Here is a 27,088-nt window from a genome sequence, read left to right as displayed (position 1 = left end):
TCCCTCCACTACCTCTCCGGCCTCAAATTTTGTGCCGGATTCGGCAGGTCAAGGCACAAGTCATTCTCATTGCCCCCAACTGGTCCAGACAGTTTTGGTTCCCAGAATTCTTACACATGTCATCTCGGGTACCAATCATTATTCCAACATTTCTCAATTTCATGATCCAGGAGAATGGCAAAATCAAGCATCCTAACCCTTGGCCACTTCATCTTAGAGCCTGTATTTTGTATGAGCATCATCTAGACTCTAGATGATGCTCATAGATTCTAGAGAGATCATGTTCTGAAGCTGCACAAAACATCTTTTCTCATAGTAGAAAGGATTCCATTAGAACATGTTACCTAGCCAAGTGGAAGCATTTTTCTGTTTGTGGGTATTAAAGATGTATAATCCCAGAAGCTGAGATATTCTTCTTATTCTAGACTGTATTCTTTCCTTAAAGACATCAGGTTTGTCCGTCAGCTCCTTATGGGTCCACTTGGAAGCAGACAGTGCATACCTTCACATGGATACTTGATGTTTGCACACCCACTGAGTTGCAGATTTTGGAAAGGCTTAATAGGAAAAGACCTTTCCACCTATCAAGAAGCCTACTCCTCAATGGGACCTGAACCTGGTTCTTTCAGTACTCACTAAGTCTTCCTTTTGAACCATTAGCTTCTTGCTCCATGTCTCTCCTATCCAGGAAGGTCACATTCCTGGTAGCCATCACCTCAGCCAGGAGGGTTTGTGAGCTTGGAGCACTGATGATGGATCCTCCTTACACTATATTCCATAAGGACAAAGTTTAATTATGTTTACACCCTAAATTCACCCCCAGAGTAGTCTCAGAATTTCACATTAGCTTGAACCTTTTACTTGCAGAGAATAAAACCTATCAGGAAGTCTCCTAGACTATTTGTCATCTTAACGGAACGGGTCGGGGGGTCAGGCTATATCCTGATAAAGAATCTCAAAATGGATCTCTGGCTGTATTTTGCTCTGCTATCAGTTGTCTAATCTTCCCCCTCCTTTTGGGGTCAGAGCTCATTCTACAGGAGGTCATGCAACATCTATGGCATCGCTTCAAGAGGTGCCTCTACTTGATATCTGCAAGGCAGCAACATGAAGTTCCATCCATGTTTGTGAGACACTATGCCTTGGTGCAAGACTACTCTGCTGATGTATCTTTTGGAATGTTAGTCCTTTGTTTGGCTCTGCCATCTACAACTTCACATCTTTCTCCTATTTGAATACTGCTTGTCAGTCACTCATAGTGAAATACAAATAGGGACCAGCACTCAAAGAAGTAGTGAAAGTTATCTGTCTTATAGTAGCTGGAGGTTCTTTGAGATGTGTGGTACCTGTCTATATTCCATTACCCACCCTCCTTTCCCTCCACTTTGGATCATCTCTAATTCATGCTAGAGAAGGAATTGGGGAGGTGGTTGATTGGCCCTATCCTTTATCTCCTCGGTTGGAGGCACAAGTTGAGCCCAGGGTGTATATGTGGACCAGTTGACACAGTTTTCAAAATTTTCTGGCTCTGGGCACATGGAGCGCATGTGTACCCTACCCACAGTGGAAGACAGATAGGGACCACACATCTTGAAGAACCTCTGGTTGCTGTAAGGTAAGTAACTTTCTCTTACTAGACTCTGGGGGGTGGGAGTAGCGGGGCAGCCAGTGGCTACTTCCTGATCTTAGCGCAGATTAATGTGGTGTTTTCCGAAGATATATAGTGTGGAGCTTGGGAACTGACAGCGCACGTACTGTGACCACTGAGGGAAAAGAAATATGTGCACTGTCGGGGTTGTCAGCACTGGCATTCATAGAATCATAGTATATCAGAGTTGGAAGGGACCTCTGGAGGTCATCTAGTCCAACCCCCTGCCCAGAGCAGGACCAATCCCCAACTAAATCATCCCAGCCAGGGCTTTGTCAAGCCTGACCTTAAAAACTTCTAAGGAAAGGGATTCCACCACCTCCCTAGGTAACGCATTCCAGTGTTTCACCACCCTCCTAGTGAAAAAGTTTTTCCTAATATCCAACCTAAATCTCCCCCACTGCAACTTGAGACCATTACTCCTTGTCCTGTCATCTGCTATCACTGAGAATAGTCTAGATCCATCCTCTTTGATCCACCTTTCAAGTAGTTAAAAGCAGCTATCAAATCCCCCCTCATTCTTCTCTTCTGTAGACTAAACAATCCCAGTTCCCTCAGCCTCTCCTCATAACTCATGTGTTCCAGACCCCTAATAATTTTTTTGTTGCCCTTCTCTGGACTCTTTCCAATTTTTCCACATCCTTCTTGTAGTGTTGGGCCCAAAACTGGACACAGTACTCTAGATGAGGCCTCACCAATGTCGAATAGAGGGGAAGGATCACGTCCCTCGATCTGCTGGCAATGCCCCTACTTATATATCCCAAAATGCCATTGGCCTTCTTGGCAACAATGGCACACTGTTGACTCATATCCAGCTTCTCGTCCACTGTCACCCCAGGTCCTTCTCTGCAGAACTGCTGCCTAGCCATTCGGTCCCTAGTCTGTAGCGGTGCATTGGATTCTTCCATCCTAAGTGCAGGACTCTCCACTTGTCCTTGTTGAACCTCATCAGATTTCTTTTGGCCCAATCCTCCAATTTGTCTAGGGCCCTCTGTATCCTATCCCTACCCTCCAGCGTATCTACCGCTCCTCCCAGTTTAGTGTCATCCGCAAACTTGCTGAGGGTGCAATCCACATCATCCTCCAGATCATTAATGAAGATATTGAACAAAACTGGCCCCAGGACCGACCCTAGGGGCACTCCGCTAGATACCGGCTGCTAACTAGACACGGAGCCATTGATCACTACCTGTTGAGCCCGACAATCTAGCCAACTTTCTACCCACCTTGTAGTGCATCCATCCAGCCCATACTTCTTTAACTTGCTGACAAGAATACTGTGGGAGACCATGTCAAAACCTTTGCTAAAGTCAAGGAGTAACACGTCCACTGCTTTCCCTTCATCCACAGAACCAGTTCTCATCATAGAAGGCAGTTAGATTAGTCAGGCATGACTTTCCCTTGGTGAATCCATGCTGACTGTTCCTGATCACTTTCCTCTCCTCTAAGTGCTTCAGAATTGAATGCTTGAGGACCTGCTCCATGATTTTTCCGGGGACTGAGGTGAGGCTGACTGGCCTGTAGTTCCCAGAATCCTCCTTCTTCCCTTTTTTTAAAGATTGGCACTACGTTAGCCTTTTTCCAGTCTTCCGGGACTTCCCCCGATTGCCATGAGTTTTCAAAGATAATGGCCAATGGCTCTGGATGCTTCCTGAATCACAAGATTGAAGAAGATTGCGGGAGAGCGAGGATGTCATAAAAATAAAGGGAAGGGTAACCGCCTTTCTGTATACAGTGCTATAAAATCCCTCCTGACCAGAGGCAAAACCGTTTCACCTGTAAAGGTTTAAGAAGCTTAGATAATCTCGCTGGCACCTGACCAAAATGAGCAATGAGGAGACCAGATACTTTCAAAGCTGGAGGGGGGAAAACGAAAGGTCTGTCTCTGTGATGCTTTTGTTGGGAACGGATCAGGAATGCAGTCTCAGAACTTCTGTTAGTTAGTAAGTAATCTAGCTAGAAATGCATTAGATTTCCTTTTGTTTAATGGCTGGTAAAATAAGCTGTGCTGGATGGCATGTATTTTCCTGTTTTTGTGTCTTTTTGTAACTTAAGGTTTTGTCTAGAGGGATTCTCTATGTTTTGAATCTGATTACGCTGTAAGGTATTTACCATCCTGATTTTACAGAGGTGATTCTTTTACCTTTTCTTTAATTAAAATTCTTCTTTTAAGAACTTCATTCGTTGTTGTTCTTCAGATCCAAGGGTTTGGGTCTGTGTTCACCTGTACAAATTGGTGAGGATTTTTATCAAGCCTTTCCCTGGAAAGTGGGTGTAGGGCTTGAGGGGATATTTTGGGGGAAGACGTCTCCAAGTGGGCTCTTTCCCTGTTCTTTGTTTAACACGGTTGGTGGTGGCAGCATAGGGTTCAAGGACGAGGCAAAGTTTGTACCTTGAGGAAGTTTTTAACCTAAGCTGGTAAGAATAAGCTTAGGGGGTCTTTCATGCAGGTCCCCACATCTGTACCCTAGAGTTCAGAGTGGGGAAGGAACCTTGACAGAGGAGTACAGCATGATGTGGGGGTTGCTGACCACACACTGATTTGGCTTGGGATGCAAATTGCAGGACATCATGCATAGAACTGCCTAAATGATTACTAACTTACTAACAACATACCTTTTCCTATTTAAAAAAACAACTACTAGGAAATTCAATGGCAAAAAAATGTGTTAATGTAGAGTTAAGGTTGCTTGGTGGTATGTTGTCCCCTTGCAGAACACTTAGTTGGCAAAACTCAAACTTCTGAAAACCTGGAAATGCAGACTTAAAATTGTCCATGCAACCTTAACTTGGTCCTCTCTCAGCAATGCCACAGTACCTCCTGTTAATACACACATGTTTATGCTGCCAACCCCAAAGTTGCTGAAATGTACAAGCTCTTCACCTCTCTTTACAACCCATTCACTCTCACGCATAGGATTCCATCTGTCACTACTAGAGAGGGGAAGGAAGGTTGCTCTTGGCTGTATCCTCTCTGAGCGATGCTTTGATATGCACGTAGCAGATACTCACACTGGACCTTGGCATTAATAAGATTCATGGAGGTTCCAAATCATGGTGTACACTCACACACTTAACCAACTCCCCAGAGAGAATACCATGTGGACAACTTAATCTCTTTGCAGCCTTTTACAATTCCCTTATACTTACTGTTGACTGCAACTGGAGTGTTTACAAATAATTCCCGTTTGCTACTGCTGGCTCCAGGGGACCAGAGGGATGGTGGATGAGCAACTCTCTCTCCTTTTTTTTTTTTTTTCTTTTTGTCCTTTAACAGTGTTGGTGGAATCCTGTGGGTGAGAGTGAATGGATTGTAAAAGGAGGTGAAGCGCTTGTACATTTCAGCAACTGTAGGATTGCAGAGTAAATGTATGTATGTTAATTGCGGCATTGCTGAAAGATGACAAAGTTTGGGTTGCATGCGCAAACTTAACTCTGCATTTCCTGGTTTTCAGAAGTTTGAGTTTTGTTCAGCTCAGTGTTTTGCAAGGGGACAACATACCATCAAGCAACCTTAACTCTATGCTAATGTAGTTTTTTGACTTTGAATATAGTTGGTGTGGAAACAGGAAGCTAGCAGCTAGGAGTATTGCAGTAGTGAAGCACTTCATACTCTTTGCATGTTTCACAGTTAAAGAGGGACTGAACAGCATTTGTTGTAAGAGCAAACTGACACAACCAGCATGAGTCTGAGACGCACACAGTGACCTGAACACCACTAATTCAACTGAGGGCATTCCAATTAAGTAGAATTATTATCCTCATTAAGTAGCAGTCCATGCCACTGAATATTACTAGGTTTAAATTGGCTCTCAGAGAGAAGTTCAATGTTCGCTAGTTAAGTAGAGTGTGTGTGTAATATGCCTATAATAGCAGGCCCTGGCCTACACTTAGAATTTAGATTGACCTTGCCACCTTGCTCAGGGGCATGAAAAATTCACACTCCTGAAAGCTGTAGTTAGGCTGACCTAACTACTGGGGTGGCGGCTTACCTTCGTTGATGGAAAACCTTTTCTGTTGATGTAGGAAGTGTCTACACTATGTGTTGCTGTAGCATCTGTAGTGTAGACGTGGCCTAATACACTGTTGGTTTAAAAAGTAAATTTGTAAGTTGTCTGTAGGGATAGAATGGCTAACAGACGTACTGTGTCATAGCCATGTCTTGAGTAAAATAAAAGATGCTGCTGTGTTAAAATCTGGACCTGATAACTTTGGTATGGGGCTCTGGGAACACATAGGGAACAACTCTCAACAAACATGTTTGTGTGAATGGGTGTTTAAATATGCCACTGATGAAGATACGAAAAGGTAAAAAACCGTTGAAGAAAAGAGTGTAGAATGCTTTGTAATTAATTTAAAACTAAAAGATGTGCAAATGAAATCTTCTGTTTGATAAAAAACCTCTTGTAATTTTAAAGTTAAATATGATAAGCTTAAATGTTAAATTCTAACAGGTTTTAAGAATTTAATACATTTTTTTACACCTGAATTCTCCAGTTCTGTTCATAAATAGATGAGTACTAATGTCATTGTATATACTGTCTTGCAGCTAAGTGATGAGGAGGTAAACATCTAATCTATTGCTGCTATCTCAAATACTTATATACCAAGTTGGTTATATAATACACAGTTGGTTATGTAGTATTCAACAGCTGCTGGCACAGGTTGATCCATAAATGCACATTTAGCGAAGCACCTTGGTGTTAATGACCAGCAAAATTGTTAAATAAATTCAGTTTTTCTTTTGAAATATTGAATAATCTTTACTTTCTACTAATTAGGTCATTTAAAAAAATATGAAAATATTTCTAAAGTGCATAGCAGCTGGTAGAGAAATGTCTTTTGGGTGTATTAGGATAGTTTTGAAACTAGCTTGCATGCTTTTTGCATTTGCATGTTACCTTCATTTTTCTTCTGAGGCTACCAATTATCAATAAACATTTTTTTTTAAAATTAGATATATAACAGACACCCTATATTTTGAAAAAAAATTGCTGTAACTTCTTTGTTGATTTGAAAATCTAATAAAAATATAACAAAGAATATCTCCTATTCCTTTCTCTTTAATTGCTAGTGTTCTGAAATGTTTATTGTTAAGTCTCAATATTTATTTCTTTTGCAAATTGAACTGTTACAGAGCTAGTATTTTTCTTCGAAGCATTCTTTCAAGAATTTACCTAACCATAACAGGAATGAAAATGCTGTCAATGTAGAAATCTGGCAGTTTTAGATACTAGTATAGACCACTGAAAATATTTGTATTCTGGACATTGCAATCATTTATTTCCTAGAAAATCCACAAAAGCTTGGTTTTAGAGACACTATGAAAGCGTGTAAATGTAGATTTACTTGTATTTTTATCTATCTTGAAAATTTTCGTTCATTTACTAAAAAATCATTTAAAAAGACATGTACATTTGCTTATAACAACTAGAAACGTGACAGTTGAGGGGCACAGGAAGGTTTGGCACTGTACACAATTGAGGTTCAAAATATCTACGGCTATGGACATAATAAATTAACCATATTTTTTATCTTTAGCCTAACAGACTGAAGCAGTTTGGTTTGACAGAAAGAGCTTCTGAAGAGAAGGCACCACCTGAAAGGCCCAGAGTAGCTTTCCAAACTCCTGTACCTGCACCTACTATTTCACCAGTGAATGAAGACTTTCACAGAGGATTATCCAACACCCTTGGTGAAATAGTGGCTCCCAGGTGCTTGTCTATAATGTTTATTTTGTGACTATATGTTTGATAAGTTGGTTAGATAGAAATTCTGCGGTTACACGGATTATTACCTTTCAGAACGACTGCAAAGCAGACCATTGTGGTGCTTTTCCTTTCACTTCTAATAGCTAGTTAAGAGTGAAAGCAAATATTTTCAAATTTTTATTTTTTAAGTTAATGAAAAAAATTATCTAGATAAAATAATAAACTTTTAATGAATGTGTTTATTTCTCTAGACCTCATTTTATTCATATACACACACACACACACACACACTTGTTTGTGCGCGCTCTCTCTTTCTCTGTCTGTCTCTCTGACTGACACACACACACACACACACACACACACACACGTACTTGTTTGTGCGCGCTCTCTCTTTCTCTGTCTGTCTCTCTGACTGACTGAGGGCTTGTCTGCACTGCACGGTTAGGTCGACGTAAGCTGCCTTGGGTCAACCTAGCTGTGGAAGTTTCTTCACTTAAATTTGGCTCTTGCTGACATAAGTGCCGCTCTACACTGATATAGTAATGCCATCTCCCTGAACAACGTGGAGTGATGGTTGATGTAATTAGGTCAATGTTGTGTCAGTGTAGACACTGCATTGCTTAGTTGATTGTTAGTGGCCTTCAGGAGCTGTCCCACTGTGCCCCACACTTTCAATACAATCAGTACAAGCACTCCTGGTAAGGATGCGCTCCGCCGACACAAGGAGCCAAGTGTGTGTGCACACAAGCAATTTAATAACTCTGGTGGCTGTAAGCTGACATAAGGTAGGCCAACATAATTTTGTAGTATAAACATGGCCTTAATCTTTTTCAGGTGTACATTTTTGTTTTCTTTTGGACATGCTTATTGATTGAGAAATTTTGGGAGGCTGTATTGGTGAAAATCATAACACTTTCTTAGTGAATGTTTTCATGGAGTTAGTCATGAATTGTAGATTTATTACGTCTATCTAGGCATTTGCATGTTGTGGGGCATTTAAGTGAGATGAGTGTGCGATATAAAAATTGAGGCAGTACAGTTTCACAATTGAGGCTCTATGTTTTAAATGAGAAAAGTATATATTACTGTTTCCCTGTTAGAACATGAGACATAAAGGATATAAATCTCAAATTTAAGAAATGGGGACTCAAAGTCTTATGTTTCATTTGGAGACTGTGTAATAAACAGTCCTAATTGAGGACCAGATTGTGCATGGACCTTAAATTGTTGAGCAATATAGGGAGGGTACAAAAAACCTTCCCACTACCCACACCTGGCCTGCGTAAGTGCCAAGTAGGATTGCAGCCCTTGTGCACGTGGATGTGTCTTGTTCAGGGACTGCTTGATTAGTGCTCTTCAGGGGTGTGCTTACAAGGCACAACCAAGTCTTCAGTGAGAAGTCTTAACTGAGTTAATTCTAGAACTTTCCCATACAGTGACTTATCGGATTTTGTTTTTGTCCTGCTTTCTCATTTAGTAGCCGAATAAAATATAAAAAAAGGCCTTGTTCGTTTCTTTTGATATAGGATTGCACCTCTGCCTCCACCTCCACCCCCAACTTTGACAGACAACTACAGAACTCCCTATGATGATGCATACTATTTCTATGGGGCTAGAAATCCTTTGGATCCTAATCTTGCATACTGTAAGTTGACTGCTTGGCAATCAATGAACCAAAATAGAAGCAAAAAGTTATTTCCTGAATGGAAGAAGAAACAAAGGGAGAAATAACAGTTTGAAGTAGAACAGATTGTCCTGGTAGCTAAATAAAATAGATAAAATGAAGGAAAATATCCTATAACACAAATATATTTACTAGTGGATTTAAAAATCAATTTGTATCAACTGTGGGGGATGACTTTCAGAAGTGCTGGAGGGATTTAGGAGCACAAGTCCATTGACTTTCACTGAAAATCTCTTCTCACTGTGAAACCTAACTGCTCATGGTTTTGAAGTATTTTTAAGATAGTGATAAATGCTGAGCCATTGCTTTATGGTAGAATTTTCTTTATGAAAATTTTACCGCAAGAAATCCAGTTACATTTGAGGCCACAGATTCTTTTTATTTTAAAAAATTGTAAGCACAGTTTCTTTACATTATGTTGACATTAGAGTGGGCCAATAGCTATAGTTAAGTTTAAGACTAGCTTTCTGTTTGACAGCCATTTATCTCAGTGCTCTAAAATTCATATGAATAATTGGATTGGCTTGAAAACAGCTGTGCCCCATTGAGATGGGAATGGTGTTAGTGGTCCAAATTTGAGTTGTGTGAGCAAGGGGCTTCCAAGATACTGCCCTCATAAAAAAAATCATAATTTTATAGTTCTTGTAACTGTTACACACCTGGGGTTCAAACTCTGGCTCTGATCCTTCTCAATCTGCTGTCACCTGCTTGGGATTGATTTTAGCTATTGTACAAAATTGCCCCACCCCTTTGAGGAAGTTTGAGTGAAGTTGATAAGCCAAAGGAAGTCACTGGTGCAAATGCAGCAGGATGGGTTTGTTGCATACGAGAGGGTTTGCAGGCAACCTGAGGTCAGAGTAAGTGGATGACTCAAGCTGACATTGTGTGCCCATAGAACTTCAGCACTACCCATGTACTGCAAGTTCAAGTCCTGAATGTGGCAGCTTTCTGAAAATGCGTGTTATGCACATTAATTGCTCTCTGACTACTTTCCGCAAGTGCTCCTTCTGGAAAATGTTCCTGAGAGCAAAGCTTTTGGTTTAAGAGCCAGTATTTCAAAGTCTAAATACTCAGATTTTATTTTAGAACTATTGCCAAGAATAGCAGCTTTAATTTAAGCTATGAATACACTCGCACTTTTAGTAGTAAAACTTTTGTCGGTCAGGGGTGTGAAAAAAATACACCCCGACCGACATAAGTTACACCGACAGAAGCGCTGGGGGTGGACAGCGCTAGATCATCAGGAGAGCATCAGCCACCGACGTAGCTACTGCCACTTGTTGGGAGTGGTTTAATTTTGACGATGGGAAAGCTCTCTCCAGTCGGCATAGAGCAGCTACACGGGACAACTTACAGCAGCGCAGTTGTATCGGTACAGTTGTGCCGCTGTAAAGTCTCTAGTGTAAACATCACCTAAGTCGAGGGAAGATGGAAGAATCTAGTAAGCAGCAGCATTAGAGTAACGTAATCATGCTGCATGCCTCCTCACCAATTTCTTGAACAATGGGACGGGTGTGAACAAAGAAAAGCAAATAGCTGGGATTCTCATCAGAATCAGCATGATCAAAGGGGTTTCTAAGCATCAGGAAAGGCAGCCATAATAGGGACTGTCATAAGGTTAGCATTAATTAGTGCGGCACCAGGATATTTTTGTGAATCAAAACAGTAATTTATGAAATAAGTTACTAAATCATAACGATCATGAAAAAAAAAAAGAAAAAAAAATTCCATTATAATTAATCCAATCTACCTCAAAGAGCTGAAGTTTCTGTGAAATTGGGGTTGAAAGGCAATATCCGACACTGGAAAACCTTAGTCACATAAACAATAGTCATATCAAATGTGAAATGATATTTTGCCCCATAAATTGCCATCGTAAAATCAAGCAGTGCACAAATGACAGTAGACATTTAAAAATGACCACTAACCCAAAAGGCAGAATTTCTGTATACCCTTTTTCACTCCTTTAAAATGGAAATCCTGTTGCTACTGTCCCAGCATGATATTGCTGGGCCACATTCAGGCCAGGGTAGAATTAATGGTGCAAGTTGGGGTAATTTGGTCAGAGGATTCCTCAAATACAGATGCGGCCTCACTAAATTACTGATTTTAATAATCAGAATGCTTTAAAATCTATAGGGAGATGATCTTGAAAACTGATATGCCATCATATGGGTTGGGGTACAATTTGTGTTGCAAATTTTGGGTTATTTGATCAATGGGTTCCCTATATAGATCCCCCTAGATTATATACTCTTAATTTTCAAATTCTCTAAAGTCCGTAGTGAAATTATCTCCAATACTTGTATGACACAACAGGGATATGTATAGACTTTGTGAGACAGGAGAGGAGAACACTTTATTGAGATGAATTGTGTCCATTCATAACTCTCAGACCTATTATGTCAGCTTGTATTCATCCATGGGGAGTACTGATTCACCTGAGAACATCCCATTGACATGAATGAACCCACTTCACACTTCTGCAATTTTCCTAGGCTGCAGAGGTTTGTACAGAGCCCTTTTCTCCTTCACTAACCCCCAAAGTGGACTATGGATTCTGGGGCTTGGCACCACTCCCCCTTGTTGCCTCCAGATGGTAGATGTGCTGCTCACAGCACACTGGCTACCACATCCCTTCCTCTTCATGGGCCCTTCAGCCATAGTAGGAGCATGGAGGGGCCAGAAGGAGAGCAGAGCTGATACCTGAGTGTTGGTGAGGGTTTTTCAAGAAAACCTTGTGCACTCCCACAACCCCAGCTGTTCTCCATTCACTCCCTGCTCACTAATACCACCACTTCTTTGAGTGCTTGTTCATGTCCATTCCAATTAGCTGTGCGCGCGCCATAACAGCCAGAAGATTTTTCCCCTAGCAGTATCTGTAGGGTCGGCTTGGGCACCCCCTGGAGTCATGCCCTCATGGTGCTCAATATAGTGCCCTGCCAACCCAAATCCCCTTCAGTTCCTTCTTATTGCCTGTGACGGCTAGCTGGAACTCCCTATTGCTCTTGCCTCGGCAAGCGTATGCTTCGCAGTATTGTGTTTATGTAGTTCGATTCAGTAGTATAGTTAGTATAGATAGTTTTGTCTCATAAGTTTCCTTTGGGGGTTCCCCTCACCCCATGTTGCCCCAGCTCTGGGGTGTGCCTCAGTCCCCAGGCTTTAAGCCGTGCTCCGACTACAGCAAGTTTATGACGAGAAGTGACTTGTGCACTTCGTGCTTGAAGTGTCTTGGGGAGGGTCACCTTAGGGACCGCTGTAAAATGTGTAGGGGATTTCGCCCCCGGACCCTCAAGGACAGAGAACAGCACCTCTGAGCTCTGCTTATGGAGGCAGTGCTTCAGCCTCAGTCAGACCCCAGCACGGCGGACCCGATCCCAAGTACCGCCTCCTTGGTGCACAGCGCTCCAGCACTGTTGACGCACGAGCCAGTGCTGAGAACGGATTCCTCTAAGGACCCTCAACACCGCCACAGCTCCACGCACAGGTCCCAGGCACCAGTCTCACTCACCGGTGCCTCATAAAAGAGAGACTGACAGAGGGCGCTCCCTGACCAGGTCTAAAGACCAGGTGGCCAGCAACCCCCCATCAAGTGTCCAACTGGTGGGGCCTTCGTCGACTCCTGCCTCAGGAGGGGTCCTGTTGAGTCCGGACCTGCACCGCTCGCCAGTCCGCTGCTACAAGGACCTACAGCTTCCCTCAATGCCGGAAGCATTTGAGGCAGCATCAGACCTTTTGGCATCACTCGCCAGTGCCGAGTGGCTCCACTCCTCTGTGGTCTTCACAGTTGGAGACCTTGGAGTTGGAAGCGGAGTCATCGCACTCCAGTAGGAGCAGATCTCGCTCCCACCGTGACCGACAGCCCTACTCAGCACAGTGGCCAGGACAGTGGCAGGCTCCTCAGTGGCCCTTCTGGACACCCTGGGCCTATCACCAGAGCTAGGGTCCCAGACCAGCGTCAGTGGCCTTGGCATCCTTTGGGCCGCCACACGCCCTCTGCACCGCTGCAGGGGACACATCCGGCAGGTGCACTGACGTCGACAATCTCTGCACCGATACCTCAGTTTGTGGTGCACAACACCCACTTCCAGTTCACAGTCCTTCCATTTGGCCTGTCAGTGGCGCCTTGAGTATTTATCAAATGCATGGCAGTTGTGGCTGCGTTTCTGCGCAGGCGCCAGGTACGGGTGTTTCTGTACCTCGACTAGCCACTTCAGGGCTGAAGTAGAGGCGCAAGTCGAATTCATCATAGCAATGTTCGACAAACTGGGCCTTCTCCTGAATCTGGGAAAGTCAACTCTGTCCCCCGTTCAGAGGATAGAGTTCATGGGGGAGTGCTGGACTCGACACAGGCTAGGGCATACCTACCGGAATCGAGGTTCCGGGCCCTGGATGACATCATTTGGAGTCTCAGGCATTTCTCCACCACCACAGCAAGGAATTTCTTCAAGCTCCTGGGACACATGGCCACTTGTACCTATGTGGTGCAATATGCCAGGCTCAGACTCTGGCTGCTCCAGTCATGGCTTGCCTCAGTGTGTCGGCTAGTCAGGGACAGTTTGGACAGGGTTGTGACTTTGCTTCACCTGGTCCTCAACTCCCTTCTGTGGTGACTTGATCCAAAGCTAGTGTGAACAGAGGTCCCCTTCTTCAGCCCCCAGCCAACTCTCTTGTTGGTTTTGGATGTATCGGATTTGGACTGGGGGGGGGTGCACCTTGGAGACCTCAGGACACAAGGCATCTGGACTCAGGCGGAGCTTGCTCTCCACATCAATGTCAGAAAGCTGAGAGCGGTACGCCTGGCATGTCAGACTTTCCGACCCCATTTAAGTGAGAGATGTGTATCAGTGATGACAGACAACATCACGGTGATGTTGTATATCAACAAACGGGGGTGCACGCTCCTCTCCCCTATGCCAGAAAGTGCCTTGTGTGGAGCAGTCAGTACACCTGCAAGCATCGAACCCCCTGGGGTTCGGAATGAGTTAGCAGACTATCTCAGCAGGTTGCTCCACGGCCACAAGTGGTCCCTACACCCGGACATCGCGAACTCCATTTTCCAGCAGTGGGGCTTTCCCCAGGTAGACCTCTTTGCCACATGGCACAACAGGAAGTGTCAGCAGTTCTGCTCCTTCCTGAATCACAGCCCGGTCTCCATAGCAGATGTGTCCTCCTTCCCTGGGGAGGCTGTCTCCTATACACATTCCCGCCTACCCCTCTCGTTCACAAGGTGCTCCTCAAGATACAGAGGGATTGGGCGGTGGTAATATTGATAGCCCCAGCCTGGTCCCACCAACACTGGTGCATATTGCTTCTGGACATGTCCTTGGAAGCCCCAGTCACTTTGCTGCTCTTCCCCCAACTCAGGATCACGGCTGTCTCCAGCACCCGAACCTCAAGTCGTTGGACCTCACGGCATGGAAGGTCTGTGGCTAAATCCAGTGGAGTGTTCCTACTCAGACCAGGTTAGACAAGTTCTCGTTGGCAGTAGGAAACCCTCTTCCAGGGCTACCTACTTTGCCAAGTGGAAGAGATTCTCAATTTGGTCGGCACAGCATCATTTGTCCCTGACACTCGCTTCTATTCCATTCATATTGGACTACCTTCTCCATCTCAAGCAGCAGGGACTGTCCATGTCATCAGTAAGGGTTCACTTGGCTGCCATCTCTGCCTTCCATCCAGGTGCAGAGGGCTGGTCGGTCTTTGCCAACCCTATGGTCAGCTGTTTCTTCAAAGGTCTCGACAGACTATAAGTGCAAGTTCGACAGCCAGTCCCGGCCTGGGAGCTCAACCTGGTCCTTTCCAGACTCATGGGACCGGCTTTTGAATCGCTAGCTACATGCTCCCTGCTCTAGCTCTCGTACAAGGCGGTTTCTGGTACCGATAACCTCAGCCAGGAGGGTGTCTGGGCTCAAGGCCCTAACATCAGAGCCTCCTTACATTGTGTTCCATAAGGAAAAGGTTCAGCTGAGGCCCCACCTGGCTTTCCTCCTGAAGTTCGTCTCCCATTTCCACATGAACCAGGACATCTTCCTCCCAGTGTTCTATCCTAAGCCACATTCAAGGGCAGGGAGCAGAGGCTTCACTCGTTGGATGTCCGCAGAGCATTTGTCTTTTACATCGAGAGAACAAGGCCATTCCGAAAGTCTCTGCAACTTTTCGTGGCTCTGGCAGACAGGATGAAGGGTCTTCTAGTCTCTTCTCAATGAATTTTGTCGTGGATCATGTCCTGCATCCGAGAGTGTTACAAACTGGCAGAGGTGCCTGCCCCTTAGCTCACTGCGTACTCCACCAGGGCGCAGGCTTCTTCATCAGCGTTCCTGGTGCAGGTTCCAACCCAGGAAATACGCAGAGTGGCAACGTGGTCCTCCATACATACTTTCACTGTGCATTATGTGATTACCTAGCACGCCAGAGACGATGCGGCCTCTGGTAGAGCAGTGCTCCAGTCAGTGGACAACTCTGACCCCTCCTCCATAACTTAGGCTTTCGAGTCACCTGATTGGAATTGACATGAACAAGCCCTCGAAGAAGAAAAAACGGTTACTCAACGTCTCATAACCGTTCTTCAACGTGTGGTGTTCATGTCCATTCCAATACTCACCCTCCTGCCCCGCTGTCAGAGTAGCTGTCAAGAAGGAAATGAAGGGGGGTTGGGTCGTCAGGGCACTATATTGAGTGCCATGAGGGCATGACTCCGGGGGGGCGCCCAGGCCAACCTTACGGATACCGCTAGTGGAAAAATCTTGTGGCTGTCCTGCACGTTACATGTGCGCACCTGATTGGAATGGACATGAACAACGCATCTCGAAGAACAACAATTACGAGAAGGTGAGTAACCGTTTTTTCTTCAAAAAACAATGGAAATTCATTTTCCATAAATTTTAGTGCAGTGCCTGGTACCCTTCTAGAATGCTGAATGCATATACTGTATGCTTAAATCTCTGAAAACCAGAAAACAAAGGGTTAAGTTGCACATTAGCCCTACACCACAGCCTTTCCTGTGCCTTCTTTCAACCTCCATCTACAGACATCACAGTTCTCTATCCTTGCAGGTGATATGAACTGCTGAAGAGAGACAGCACTGGAGGATAGTAGGAGAAACTGTCAGACCATGTCCTCACTAAGGCAAACCTTGTATTTAGGGCAGGCTTAATGAACAACAGTTGGCTATATCTGGCCTATACTTGACCAATTCTGCTTTGCACAGACCACCCTAGTTTCCTTGTCCTGAGGACTCCCTCTGGAATGTTGCCTGCACTTATCTCTGCTCTGAAGCATACTGTCACGTATGCTCCTAGGATGCTACAGATCCCCTCCCAAGAATAGACTATTATGCTCCTCTTCTTCTCCAGCTCTGTAACGGCACAGAAACAAGGGGTCCATGGTCCCTTTCAGTACAGATGCACCTCTTGTATCGCAGTATGGGCTCTGGCAAATTGCTGCAGGTAATCGTGGCACCAGTCAACACAGCTGTCTCCAACATCATGAGGGGCAGTTGGAGTGTGTGCAGATAAATGAGGGAATTCAGTGTTGTGTGACAACACATAACATAAAATGGCACATTTACTTATTCCTAATGTATGCTTATTATAGGGCTGACCTGGCTGAAACATACTTACAGTACATCCCCAGTGACTTTTGCCAGCTCTAGGGAACACAGTTAAGATTACAGGTCAGGATAGGATGGGAACTCTGGAGTCGGGGACTCTCTCCTCAGGGGGACTGAGTCATCTATCTGCCGCCCTGACTAGGAAAGCAGAGAAGTCTGCTGCTTGCCAGGGGCTAAGATTCACGATGTGACGGAGAGACTGCCGAGATTCATCAAGCCCTCGGACCGCTACCCCTTCCTGCTTTTCCACGTGGGCACCAGTGATACTGCCAAGAATGACCTTGAGCAGATCATTGCAGACTATGTGGCTCTGGGAAGGAGGATAAAGGAGTATGAGGCGCAAGTGGTGGTCTCGTCCATCCTCCCCGTGGAAGGAAAAGGCCGGGGTAGGGATAGTCGAATCATGGAAGTCAATGAACAGCTACGCAGGTGGTGTCGGAGAGAAGGCTTTGGATTCTTTGACCATGGGATGGTGTTCCAAGAAGGAGGAGTGCTAGGCAGAGACGGGCTCCACTTAACGAAGAGAGGGAAGAGCATCTTCGCGAGCAGGCTGGCTAACCTAGTGAGGAGGGCTTTAAACTAGGTTCAGCGGGGGAGGGAGACCAAAGCCCTGAGGTAAGTGGGGAAGCGGGATACCAGGAGGAAGCACGAGCAGGAGCGTGTGAGAGGGGAGGGTTCCTGCCTCATACTGAGAACAAGGGGCGATCAGCGGGTTATCTCAAGTGCCTATATATAAATGCACAAAGCCTGGGAAACAAGCAGGGAGAACTAGAGGTCCTGGCAAAGTCAGGGAATTATGATGTTATTGGAATAACGGAGACTTGGTGGGATAACTCGCATGACTGGAGTACTGTCATGGATGGGTATAAGCTGTTCAGGAAGGACAGGCAGGGCAGAAAAGGTGGGGGAGTTGCACTGTATGTAAGGGAGCAGTATGACTGCTCAGAGCTCAAGTATGAAACTGCAAAAAAACCTGAGCGTCTCTGGATTAAGTTTAGAAGCCCGAGCAACAAGGGTGATGTCGTGGTGGGAGTCTGTTATAGACCACCGGACCAGGGGGATGAGGTGGACGAGGCTTTCTTCCGGCAAGTCGCAGAAGCTACTAGATCGCAGACCCTGGTTCTCATGGGCGACTTCAGTCATCCTGGTATCTGCTGGGAGACCAATACAGCGATGCACAGACAATCCAGGAAGTTTTTGGAAAGTGTAGGGGACAATTTCCTGGTGCAAGTGCTGGAGGAACTAACTAGGGGCAGAGCTCTTCTTGACCTGCTGCTCACAACCGGGAAGAATTAATAGGGGAAGCAAAAGTGGATGGGAACCTGGGAGGCAGTGACCATGAGATGGTCGAGTTCAGGATCCTGACACAAGAAAGAAAGGAGAGCAGCAGAATACGGACCCTGGACTTCAGAAAAACAGACTTTGACTCCCTCAGGGAACTGATGGGCAGGATCCCCTGGGAGAATAACATGAGGGGGAAAGGAGTCCAGGAGAGCTGGCTGTATTTTAAAGAATCCTTATTGAGGTTGCAGGAACAAACCATCCCATCTTTTTGTGTAGAAAGAATAGTAAATACGGCAGGCGACCAGCTTGGTTTAACAGTGAAATCCTTGCTGATCTTAAACACAAAAAAGAGGCTTACAAGAAGTGGAAGATTGGACAAATGACCAGGGATAAGTATATAAATATTGCTCGGGCATGTAGGAATGGAATCAGAAATGCTAAATCACACCTGGAGTTGCAGCTATCAAGGGATGTTAAGAGTAACAATAAGGGTTTCTTCAGGTATGTTGGCAATAAGAAGAAAGCCAAAGAAAGTGTGGGCCCCTTATTGAATGAGGGAGGCAACCTAGTGACAGAGGATGTGGAAAAAGCTAATGTACTCAATGCTTTCTTTGCCTCTGTCTTCACGAACAAGATCAGCTCCCAGACTACTGCACTGGGCAGCACAGCATGGGGAGGAGGTGGCCAGCCCTCTGTGAAGGAAGAAGTGGTTCGGGACTATTTAGAAAAACTGGATGTACACAAGTCCATGGGGCCAGATGCGTTGCATCCGAGAGTGCTAAAGGAATTGGCGGATGTGATTGCGGAGCCATTGGCCATTATCTTTGAAAACTCATGGCGATCGGGGGAAGTCCCAGAAGATTGGAAAAAGGCTAATGTAGTGCCCATCTTTAAAAAAGGGAAGAAGGATGATCCTGGGAACTACAGGCCTGTCAGCCTCACCTCAGTCCCCGGAAAAATCATGGAGCATGCCCTCAAGGAATCAATTCTGAAGCACTTAGAGGAGAGGAAAGTGATCAGGAACAGTCAGCATGGATTCACCAAGGGCAAGGCATGCCTGACTAATCTAATTGCCTTCTGTGATGAGATAACTGGTTCTGTGGATGAAGGGAAAGTAGTGGACGTGTTATTCCTCGACTTTAGCAAAGCTTTTGACACGGTCTCCCACAGTATTCTTGTCAGCAAGTTAAAGAAGTATGGGCTGGATGGATGCACTACAAGGTGGGTAGAAAGTTGGCTAGATTGTCGGGCTCAACAGGTAGTGATCAATGGCTCCATGTCTAGTTGGCAGCTGGTATCTAGCGGAGTGCCCCAAGGGTCGGTCCTGGGGCCGGTTTTGTTCAATATCTTCATTAATGATCTGGAGGATGATGTGGATTGCACCCTCAGCAAGTTTGCGGATGACACTAAACTGGGAGGAGCGGTAGATACGCTGGAGGGTAGGGATAGGATACAGAGGGCCCTAGACAAATTGGAGGATTGGGCCAAAAGAAATCTGATGAGGTTCAACAAGGACAAGTGGAGAGTCCTGCACTTAGGTCGGAAGAATCCAATGCACCGCTACAGACTAGGGACCGAATGGCTAGGCAGCAGTTCTGCAGAGAAGGACCTAGGGGTGACAGTGGACGAGAAGCTGGATATGAGTCGACAGTGTGCCCTTGTCGCCAAGAAGGCCAATGGCATTTTGGGCTGTATAAGTAGGGGCATTGCCAGCAGATCGGGGGACGTGATCCTTCCCCTCTATTCGACATTGGTGAGGCCTCATCTGGAGTACTGTGTCCAGTTTTGGGCCCCACACTACAAGAAGGATGTGGAAAAATTGGAGAGAGTCCAGCAAAGGGCAACAAAAATGATTAGGGGTCTGGAACACATGAGTTATGAGGAGAGGCTGAGGGAACTGGGATTGTTTAGTCTACGGAAGAGAAGAATGAGGGGGGATTTGATATCTGCTTTTAACTACCTGAAAGGTGGATCCAAAGAGGATGAATCTAGACTATTCTCAGTGATAGCAGATGACAGGACAAGGAGTAATGGTCTCAAGTTGCAGTGGGGGAGGTTTAGGTTGGATATTAGGAAAAATTTTTTCACTAGGAGTGTGGTGAAACACTGGAATGCGTTACCTAGGGAGGTGGTGGAATCCCTTTCCTTAGAAGTTTTTAAGTCAGGCTTGACAAAGCCGTGGCTGGGATGATTTAGTTGGGGATTGGTCCTGCTCTGGGCAGGGGGTTGGACTAGATGGCCTCCAGAGGTCCCTTCTAACTCTGTTATTCTATGATTCTATGATTTCATGGTTTTCAAAGGTTTAAGTATTAGATTCATTTGACTTTCTGGAAAGGGTGCTCAACCTTAATTGTGCATTTAGTTTTTGGGCAGTAAATTATATTTTCATCTAGATAACGGAAATATGTGTCCATATCCGTGCTAGATTGAAATGACTGTCTTTTACTGTTTAGATGGCGCAGGAATGATGGGAATGCATCCTGCACCTAATATTGAGGATCTTCCAGGGAAAGTACCAGCAGATCAGGCTGTGTAAGTATTTTTTCTTACACAGCTGTGTTCCTTTAGTATTGTTTTAACTTCTGGTGTATTTGCTAACAGGGATACATCTTTGAAGCAAGAGTATTAAAATAAATTCTTCAAACTTCTGGTCATGAGTTTCTGAACTGTAATTTAGTATACGAATTCATAAATGGATAGTGAAAATAACAGAGATTGATAGGCTGTGAAAAAAGAAAAAAAATCTCAGGTTTCACTTTTGTGTTTCAAGCAGGAATTACTTTTTTCTTTTTTGCATTAAACTGTATTAATTTTCTTTGTATCTGTTTGTTTTTTAATTCAGAAGTAACATTGGACAGAGAAACACAGGTGGTAGACCCAGAGGTCTAGGAATATTTCCTGAAGAAAAACCAAAGCCCTTCAAAGAGTCAGCTTTTTCTTATCAAGAAGAATTGCAACAGCAGGTATTAAAAAGTTTGTTTTCTTACCTACTAGCTATGCAAATTGAGATCTAAAAGTAAAACTGTGTTAATTCTTGTTCATCCATTGTCGCTGATAATTAACGTTTTGCAATTGTAGCTTAGCTTATAGTTCAGTTGATAATGTATTTTGTGAAATAGAATCTAGCCCACTCTCCCTTAGATATGTGTGTTCTGTGGGCTTGGTAAAACTATGCTAGTAAAATTGAACAGATATGACTCTGAATACAAGCTGGAACAGGTGGCTTTTTCCACTTCCATATGATGATTTTCCTGACCATAACCATGCTTTCATACTTCATTGCAAACTTTCAGGTACAGTGGGCAAAGAGGAGACTAAATATAAATGTGCCCAGAAATGTGGTGGTTATACTATTGGTGTACTATTAAAAAGCCACGTGTAACAGCAGTGTAGTCACATATGTCTTCATACCACCACTACAGCAAAAAGATACGTTCTTATTTTCTTTCTCCACTAAGTCTAATGGGTATTAGAGGTCAGTCAGACTTCACCAAAGAAGTTTGCTTCTTCCACCATCTCTAGTTCATGACATACTTCTAACAGTCAAAAACTTGTGGGGAGGGATTGTAATATAAGTTCTTCTAATTGAAAAAAATACAACAGTTTTTCACTCTTAAATAACGAAGAAATTAAAGAAGAAATGGGGGCGGAAGGAAAAAATCTCCCTTTTTGATGTGAAAAAGGCATAGAAGCAAACAGACACAACAATTGTTTAGGTTCTTTCATTTCCCCTCCCTGCCCCCAAATCCCAAAGCCTTTCACAGATTGTATACCAACTGCAGCACTGAAATGCAGCCATCTCTGAAGTGACAGATTGTGGCCAAAAGGTACACAGTATTATTATTCTTATTCAGTTACTGCGAGAACCCGACACGATAAAGACAAATGAAAAAGATACTGTCACTATCTTGAAGAGCTTGCAATCTAAGTAAGAATATAACTGTCAAGGGGAGGGAAAAGAGTATAACAGTTACAGCAGTGAGAGTCTGTGGTAACTTGGGTTTGTTACACATATCTTGGTGGTTAAAAAAATTATCATCAATAGCTATGGATTTAAAGAACTAGAGTAGTATTAGTATTTTCTTGATTGGCAGGGGAGGCACATGAAAGAAGGAAGTAGGGGAGACATGGAATGAGTGTGAATATATAAGCAAAATAAAGGTCAAAGGAGAAAAGAAAGGAGCAGAGAAGGAAGTAGGGTTGTGAAAGGATGAAGGAGAGAGCGAGAGTGTGGAAGGCAGAGAAGGGTAAAGAAGGGAAATAAAGAGGGGTTGTGTAGTGTAACAGAGACAAAAAAGAGGTTCAGAGAACTAGAGAAAAGTCTACTTGTGGTATTGTCAGGAAGCTGAGACTATGAAGGCTCTTCTCCTCATGCCTAGCTTGTGCTTGTCCTTTTATTAAACTGCTTTCAGAAGGGAGCTGAAATTTTGGCTTTGTTAAATGTGTTCTTAATAGATTTTCCTTATTAAATGGATGCTGTCAATCTGGAATCTAATCAGTTTTTTAAGGATCTGAAGCAGTTTCAGATACTGCACTTGTCCTTGGGTTCTTTGGCAATATTTATTGTTTCACAGTTACATGATCATATTATTTAAAAATGTTTTCTCCCTCATTGCTGTATGAACGACCCATGCAAAGAGATGAAACTGACCCCCTTATCTGATTAAAGGAGAAACAGTGAGACTGATACTGTCAAATGAAGACTAAAAGTAGAGAAAATATTTTTTCTTGAATCTTTCAACTACAGCAGTATTAGAAATAATGTGTAAACATAGTAGGTAAAAACGTTTGGACAGAACTGTGGTTTTTAAGTAGATGTCTTTTTGATCTTTCAAAAATCTACATTACACAAATTTTGTGGAGGTTATTTTAATAAGTTCTATCTTGCCATCTGTGGAGGGAAAGAGAACTGAAGCAAAGGTGATATAGAAGTGAGGCATCAGCAAACATATTACCCCGTGCCTGCACTATTTTACAAATGGTAGAGTTGTGTAACTTTTTACTGGGATTTTTATTTCTATCCACTAGTAAAACCAGATTGTATGGTTGGACTGATGACAAAGTTCTGAGGGACCCAGAAAACTTTTCCAAACATCTAAAATAATTTTTAGGTTTCCAAAAGAATCTATTATAAGGTCTGATAAACTATGTCTTTCCAGAGGTTAGAAGCAAGTGCTTGGGTCCTAGTGGAATATTGGGGATCTCTTATTTTCAATGGCATAGTTTTCATTTCTATTCCTTTAGGATCACAAAATAGTGAGCCTTTAATCTGTGATTGGTATGAGACAGGAGTAATGGCTGTCCTAAAGTTGGAGGTTTTGTAGTGGGTGTGTCCCTGTGATCTATTTGTCATCTATGTGTCTGAGTGTACCTTATGGCAAAAGTGTTTGGTAAAACTGTACCCAGTACGTGGTTTGGAGAAGTTGGCAATGAAGTTTTATGACTAATTTGATGTGGATACCTAAGAATACAAAGGAAAACAAGAGCATTCAGCTTGCTCTATGAGTTCTTTACTTCCAAATATATTTATTTTTATTAGAAGTTTGTGTGACTGAGTGTTATCCTATCTTTAGATAAGAGAAAGAGAAGAACGACGCAGACGAGAAAAGGAGGAAAAGGAACGATATGAAGCCAAGTTAGAAACTGAAATGAGAAATTACAATCCTTGGGGAAAAGGTGGTGGTGGTGCTCCTCTCAGAGACACAAAAGGCAATCTGATAAGTACGTTTGAAAATGTGGGTCTTCTCTTTAAGACCTCTATTGTTTTCTTCTCTTTAAGTTATTAACTTTATTCCGACAAACATTGTTATTCTTTGTATCACATCATTGGTGTATATGGCACTTTACAGGCAAGGAAGAACACTTGGCCAGTGCCTGTAGAAGCATGTGATCCTAGGAATCAAATCCTGTTCACTTTATTTAAGGGAATGGTTTCATTGGCTTCAATAGAAATATTTTCCCGTGTAAGAAGAGCAGAACTAAAGTTATCCATCTGTTTGGGATTAACAAGAAATGACAGCCGACAAGGCGGGTATTGCTTGTGTATTAATTGTGCTGATTACTTAAGAATTCCAAGTTAACACTGAGGTTTGCTAAGTTCTTGTCCCAACATCAGGCCCACTATTATTAAAATTAAAGTTTCGTTGGGAACCCTGATGTGCACTGTTGCAACACACACAGTTTTTGAATTTGCGATAGTTTTATTAACAGAATTAGCAAAGTTACAAACGCTCCAACCCAGCAAGGTAGGTAGAGATACTACAGAATGTGCGTCTGAGCATTTATATGCTGTCACTATCCCTTGCAAAAGGACTAAAAGTGTTAGTTATCCTCACCACAACCAGTGGTCGTCATCCTGGCATCTCCCAAGAGTTACATCTCACGAGGCACACAGGCTGGGATACGACTTCTTATAATGTGTTATGCTGACACCACTATACCTAATGCATATTCCATAGGGGTTTCTCCCCTTTTTCTTATTTGTATTTCCTCACCCTACTAACGTTGGGGTGCCCTTCTCCCACAGATTAGTAATCTGTTTACCTCAAGTTTATTAGCATTTATATTATTAGCATTTATTGACATTATATTATTTTATTAGCATTTATTAGCATTTATTTATAAACTTGTGGTCAGACATCTGCTGGTGTTCCTAACTTCAAATAGCCCAAGCTGGTATAAGCTAGCATCTTCTGATTACCTGTTGGCAGTTTAGTCATTACAGCGTTCTGTCTTGTGATTTTATGATCTAGGGTTACTCCTTGTTAGCTGCTTAATCTAAGGCTTTTGGGCCTTATGCCTTATTTAGTTAAACTATTGTCTTACAGGCCTTGTAAGTTCATTATATTACTGCCTTAACTTATACCCATGGCTTACCTAGCAAATACCTATAAGTATAGGCTACGGGGCAAGAAAAGACAACAGAAAACAAAGTGGAAAGGATTGGTAGATGAAAAGATTTCCAATACGCTAGGCCCTGTATTTATGTGTGATTGGTGTGATGTACTTTCATTTTAAATGTTTCCACAGGAGCAGTACATTACAACAATATAACTTCTAATCATGGACTCTCTACTTGGGACAAATAGACTAAGAACAAATCTGAATGAGTCCATAAAGGGAAGTGGAATATTATTTGAGCTTGCCCACTATGACAGCCTTGTAAATTGTCATATAAAGACAGTCAGATACTAATAATACTCAGCATTTATTTATTCTTTGTGTTTTGCAAAGTATTTATTTATTCTTTGTGTTTTGCAAAGTTTTGCAAAGGTACTGTGATGATTAAGTAATTGATGAGTACTCAGTACTCATCAATTACTTAATCATCACAGTACCTTTGTAAGAAAGAGATGGAGATAGACAAACAGGGAAACTGCAACACAGGGAAATAATTTATCTAAGGCCACAAAACAAGTCAGTGGCACAACTGGGATTAAATTTCAAGTTCCTGGCTCCCTGTCATGAGCTCAGTCCCCCAGATCAGGCTAGCTGAGAGTGGTTGGGAAAGACACAAGTTACATTGTTTACCATGAGCTCTTGAACAGTAGTTTCTGTATTTTAAAAAAAAAAAAGAACAAAACAAAAAACCATTAGGAAAAACAACAACAGTTTGTTTGTCTTTCAGTAGGCCCAGTCAGATCTGTCCACCTCAAAATAAATGCAGTAAGGTCAAATTCGTTCCAATACAGAAGGTCTCCTATACTATTTGCACCAAATATCCTGTCTTCCTCCCACAAGACTGCAGAGCAGTTGTGGAGCCCCTTCGTGGAGGTTACTTTATCTCAATGGATGAAGTAGTGTTTGTGGGTTCTTATATGATCCTCTCTGTGAGGAGAGATCGGAAGATCCGCATAGAAGAATACCAGCCTTGTTTCCACCCCTCTTATTGGCCTACCTACACGCCATTCCTTCCTACCCTCAGTGTATTATTGTGCAGAAATCTCTTACCTAGCTGGTTCTGCAGCCATGGAGAAGAGGGGTGCATTTGTCTCTACAGACTTAAGTGATCCATAAGGCTTTATGTGGGCCTTCTGTGGGTACATTTTACTGTAACAAGCACTTTTTCTCAAAGAAGCCTAATTTCAACAATGTATTTTCATGCTTCTTCACCGCTTGGTCATTTAACCAAGGGGATAAGAACCTCAGTAGCACTATTAGCATCATGTCTAGGTGTTCTGGTAATGTGTAAAGACTCAAAGATAGGAGTTTTGTAGTTTTTTCTTCTTGATGCACTGAATGCCCCTCATGAGTCTTCAGAATAGGTGACTGTCTAATGATTACCCTCAGGAAGGGAAAGTGGGTTCTTCTAATATAAGTAAAACCTCCTATTCACACTCATATACAAGTCAATTCCTGCTGTTATTTCCAGAGTTTGGGACTGTTCAATATATAGTATTGAGAAATGCCTGATGTAAAGCACAACATGGTAAAGGAAAAATTTATAGTTATGGCTCAGAGCATGTTATCATGCTTAATCTGAATTAGTATTTTTAGAGTACTCGAAATTTCAACTTGCAGTTCTTGTTTCTCTGTGCAAAAGGATATTGACCTAGCTGTTTCGTTTAGGTTGAATCATATTCTGTTTGACTCTAATTCTTCTTGCATTTGAAATGAATGCCCAACAAAAAAAGATGGGAGAATTTCTGAAGTCTATGTGCATTTCATTATTACATCAAAACTTCAATGTAACATTGAGTTAAAGTACTTGTTGACATCAATATCTATATATGCTAAATTCAGGTCCATAACATTGAGTTAGAGCACCTGTTTTCATTTGCAGACCTCTAACAAATTTTGAACAGAGGTGTGGACCGCTTTGGAAATCTTAGACGTAGTCTGCAGACCACCAAGGGTCCACAGACCATAGGTTGAAAACCACTGAGTTAGAGTACTTGATGACATCAATATAGGATACTGCTGAATTCAGGACCAAAGCAGTTTGTTTGGACATTAAAGCTAGCCAACATTTTCAACACTGTGTGCCTAAAATATAGATTTAGTAACCTAAGTTTTAGGTTCCCAGTTTCAAAATTTTTGGCCATATCCACAGCTCTGTGTGAAATGACATGACATACCATGTTATATGGAAGTATGAGTTATTACTCCCATATATATGAATTATTTTCTATTGTGCATAGTGTTCCTTT

General features: G+C 43.1%; 1 protein-coding gene across 4 annotated transcripts in view; it reads left to right on the top strand.

The window, feature by feature from the left end:
* Nucleotides 1-27,088, top strand: part of CSPP1 (centrosome and spindle pole associated protein 1) — a 178,537-nt gene that overhangs the window by 71,287 nt on the left and 80,162 nt on the right. For all 4 annotated transcript variants that reach the window (XM_084619083.1, XM_084619082.1, XM_084619080.1 and 1 more), the window contains exons 12-16: nucleotides 7,190-7,362; nucleotides 8,886-9,004; nucleotides 20,393-20,471; nucleotides 20,782-20,902; nucleotides 23,513-23,660. In XM_084619083.1, the coding sequence (XP_084475209.1) occupies nucleotides 7,190-7,362; nucleotides 8,886-9,004; nucleotides 20,393-20,471; nucleotides 20,782-20,902; nucleotides 23,513-23,660 (640 nt within the window). The remainder of the gene's footprint in view (nucleotides 1-7,189; nucleotides 7,363-8,885; nucleotides 9,005-20,392; nucleotides 20,472-20,781; nucleotides 20,903-23,512; nucleotides 23,661-27,088) is intronic.

Source organism: Lepidochelys olivacea (assembly GCF_965140295.1).
Source record: "Lepidochelys olivacea isolate rLepOli2 genome assembly, chromosome: 2".
Taxonomy (NCBI): domain Eukaryota; kingdom Metazoa; phylum Chordata; order Testudines; family Cheloniidae; genus Lepidochelys; species Lepidochelys olivacea.
This window is presented reverse-complemented; position numbering and strand designations above follow the sequence as displayed.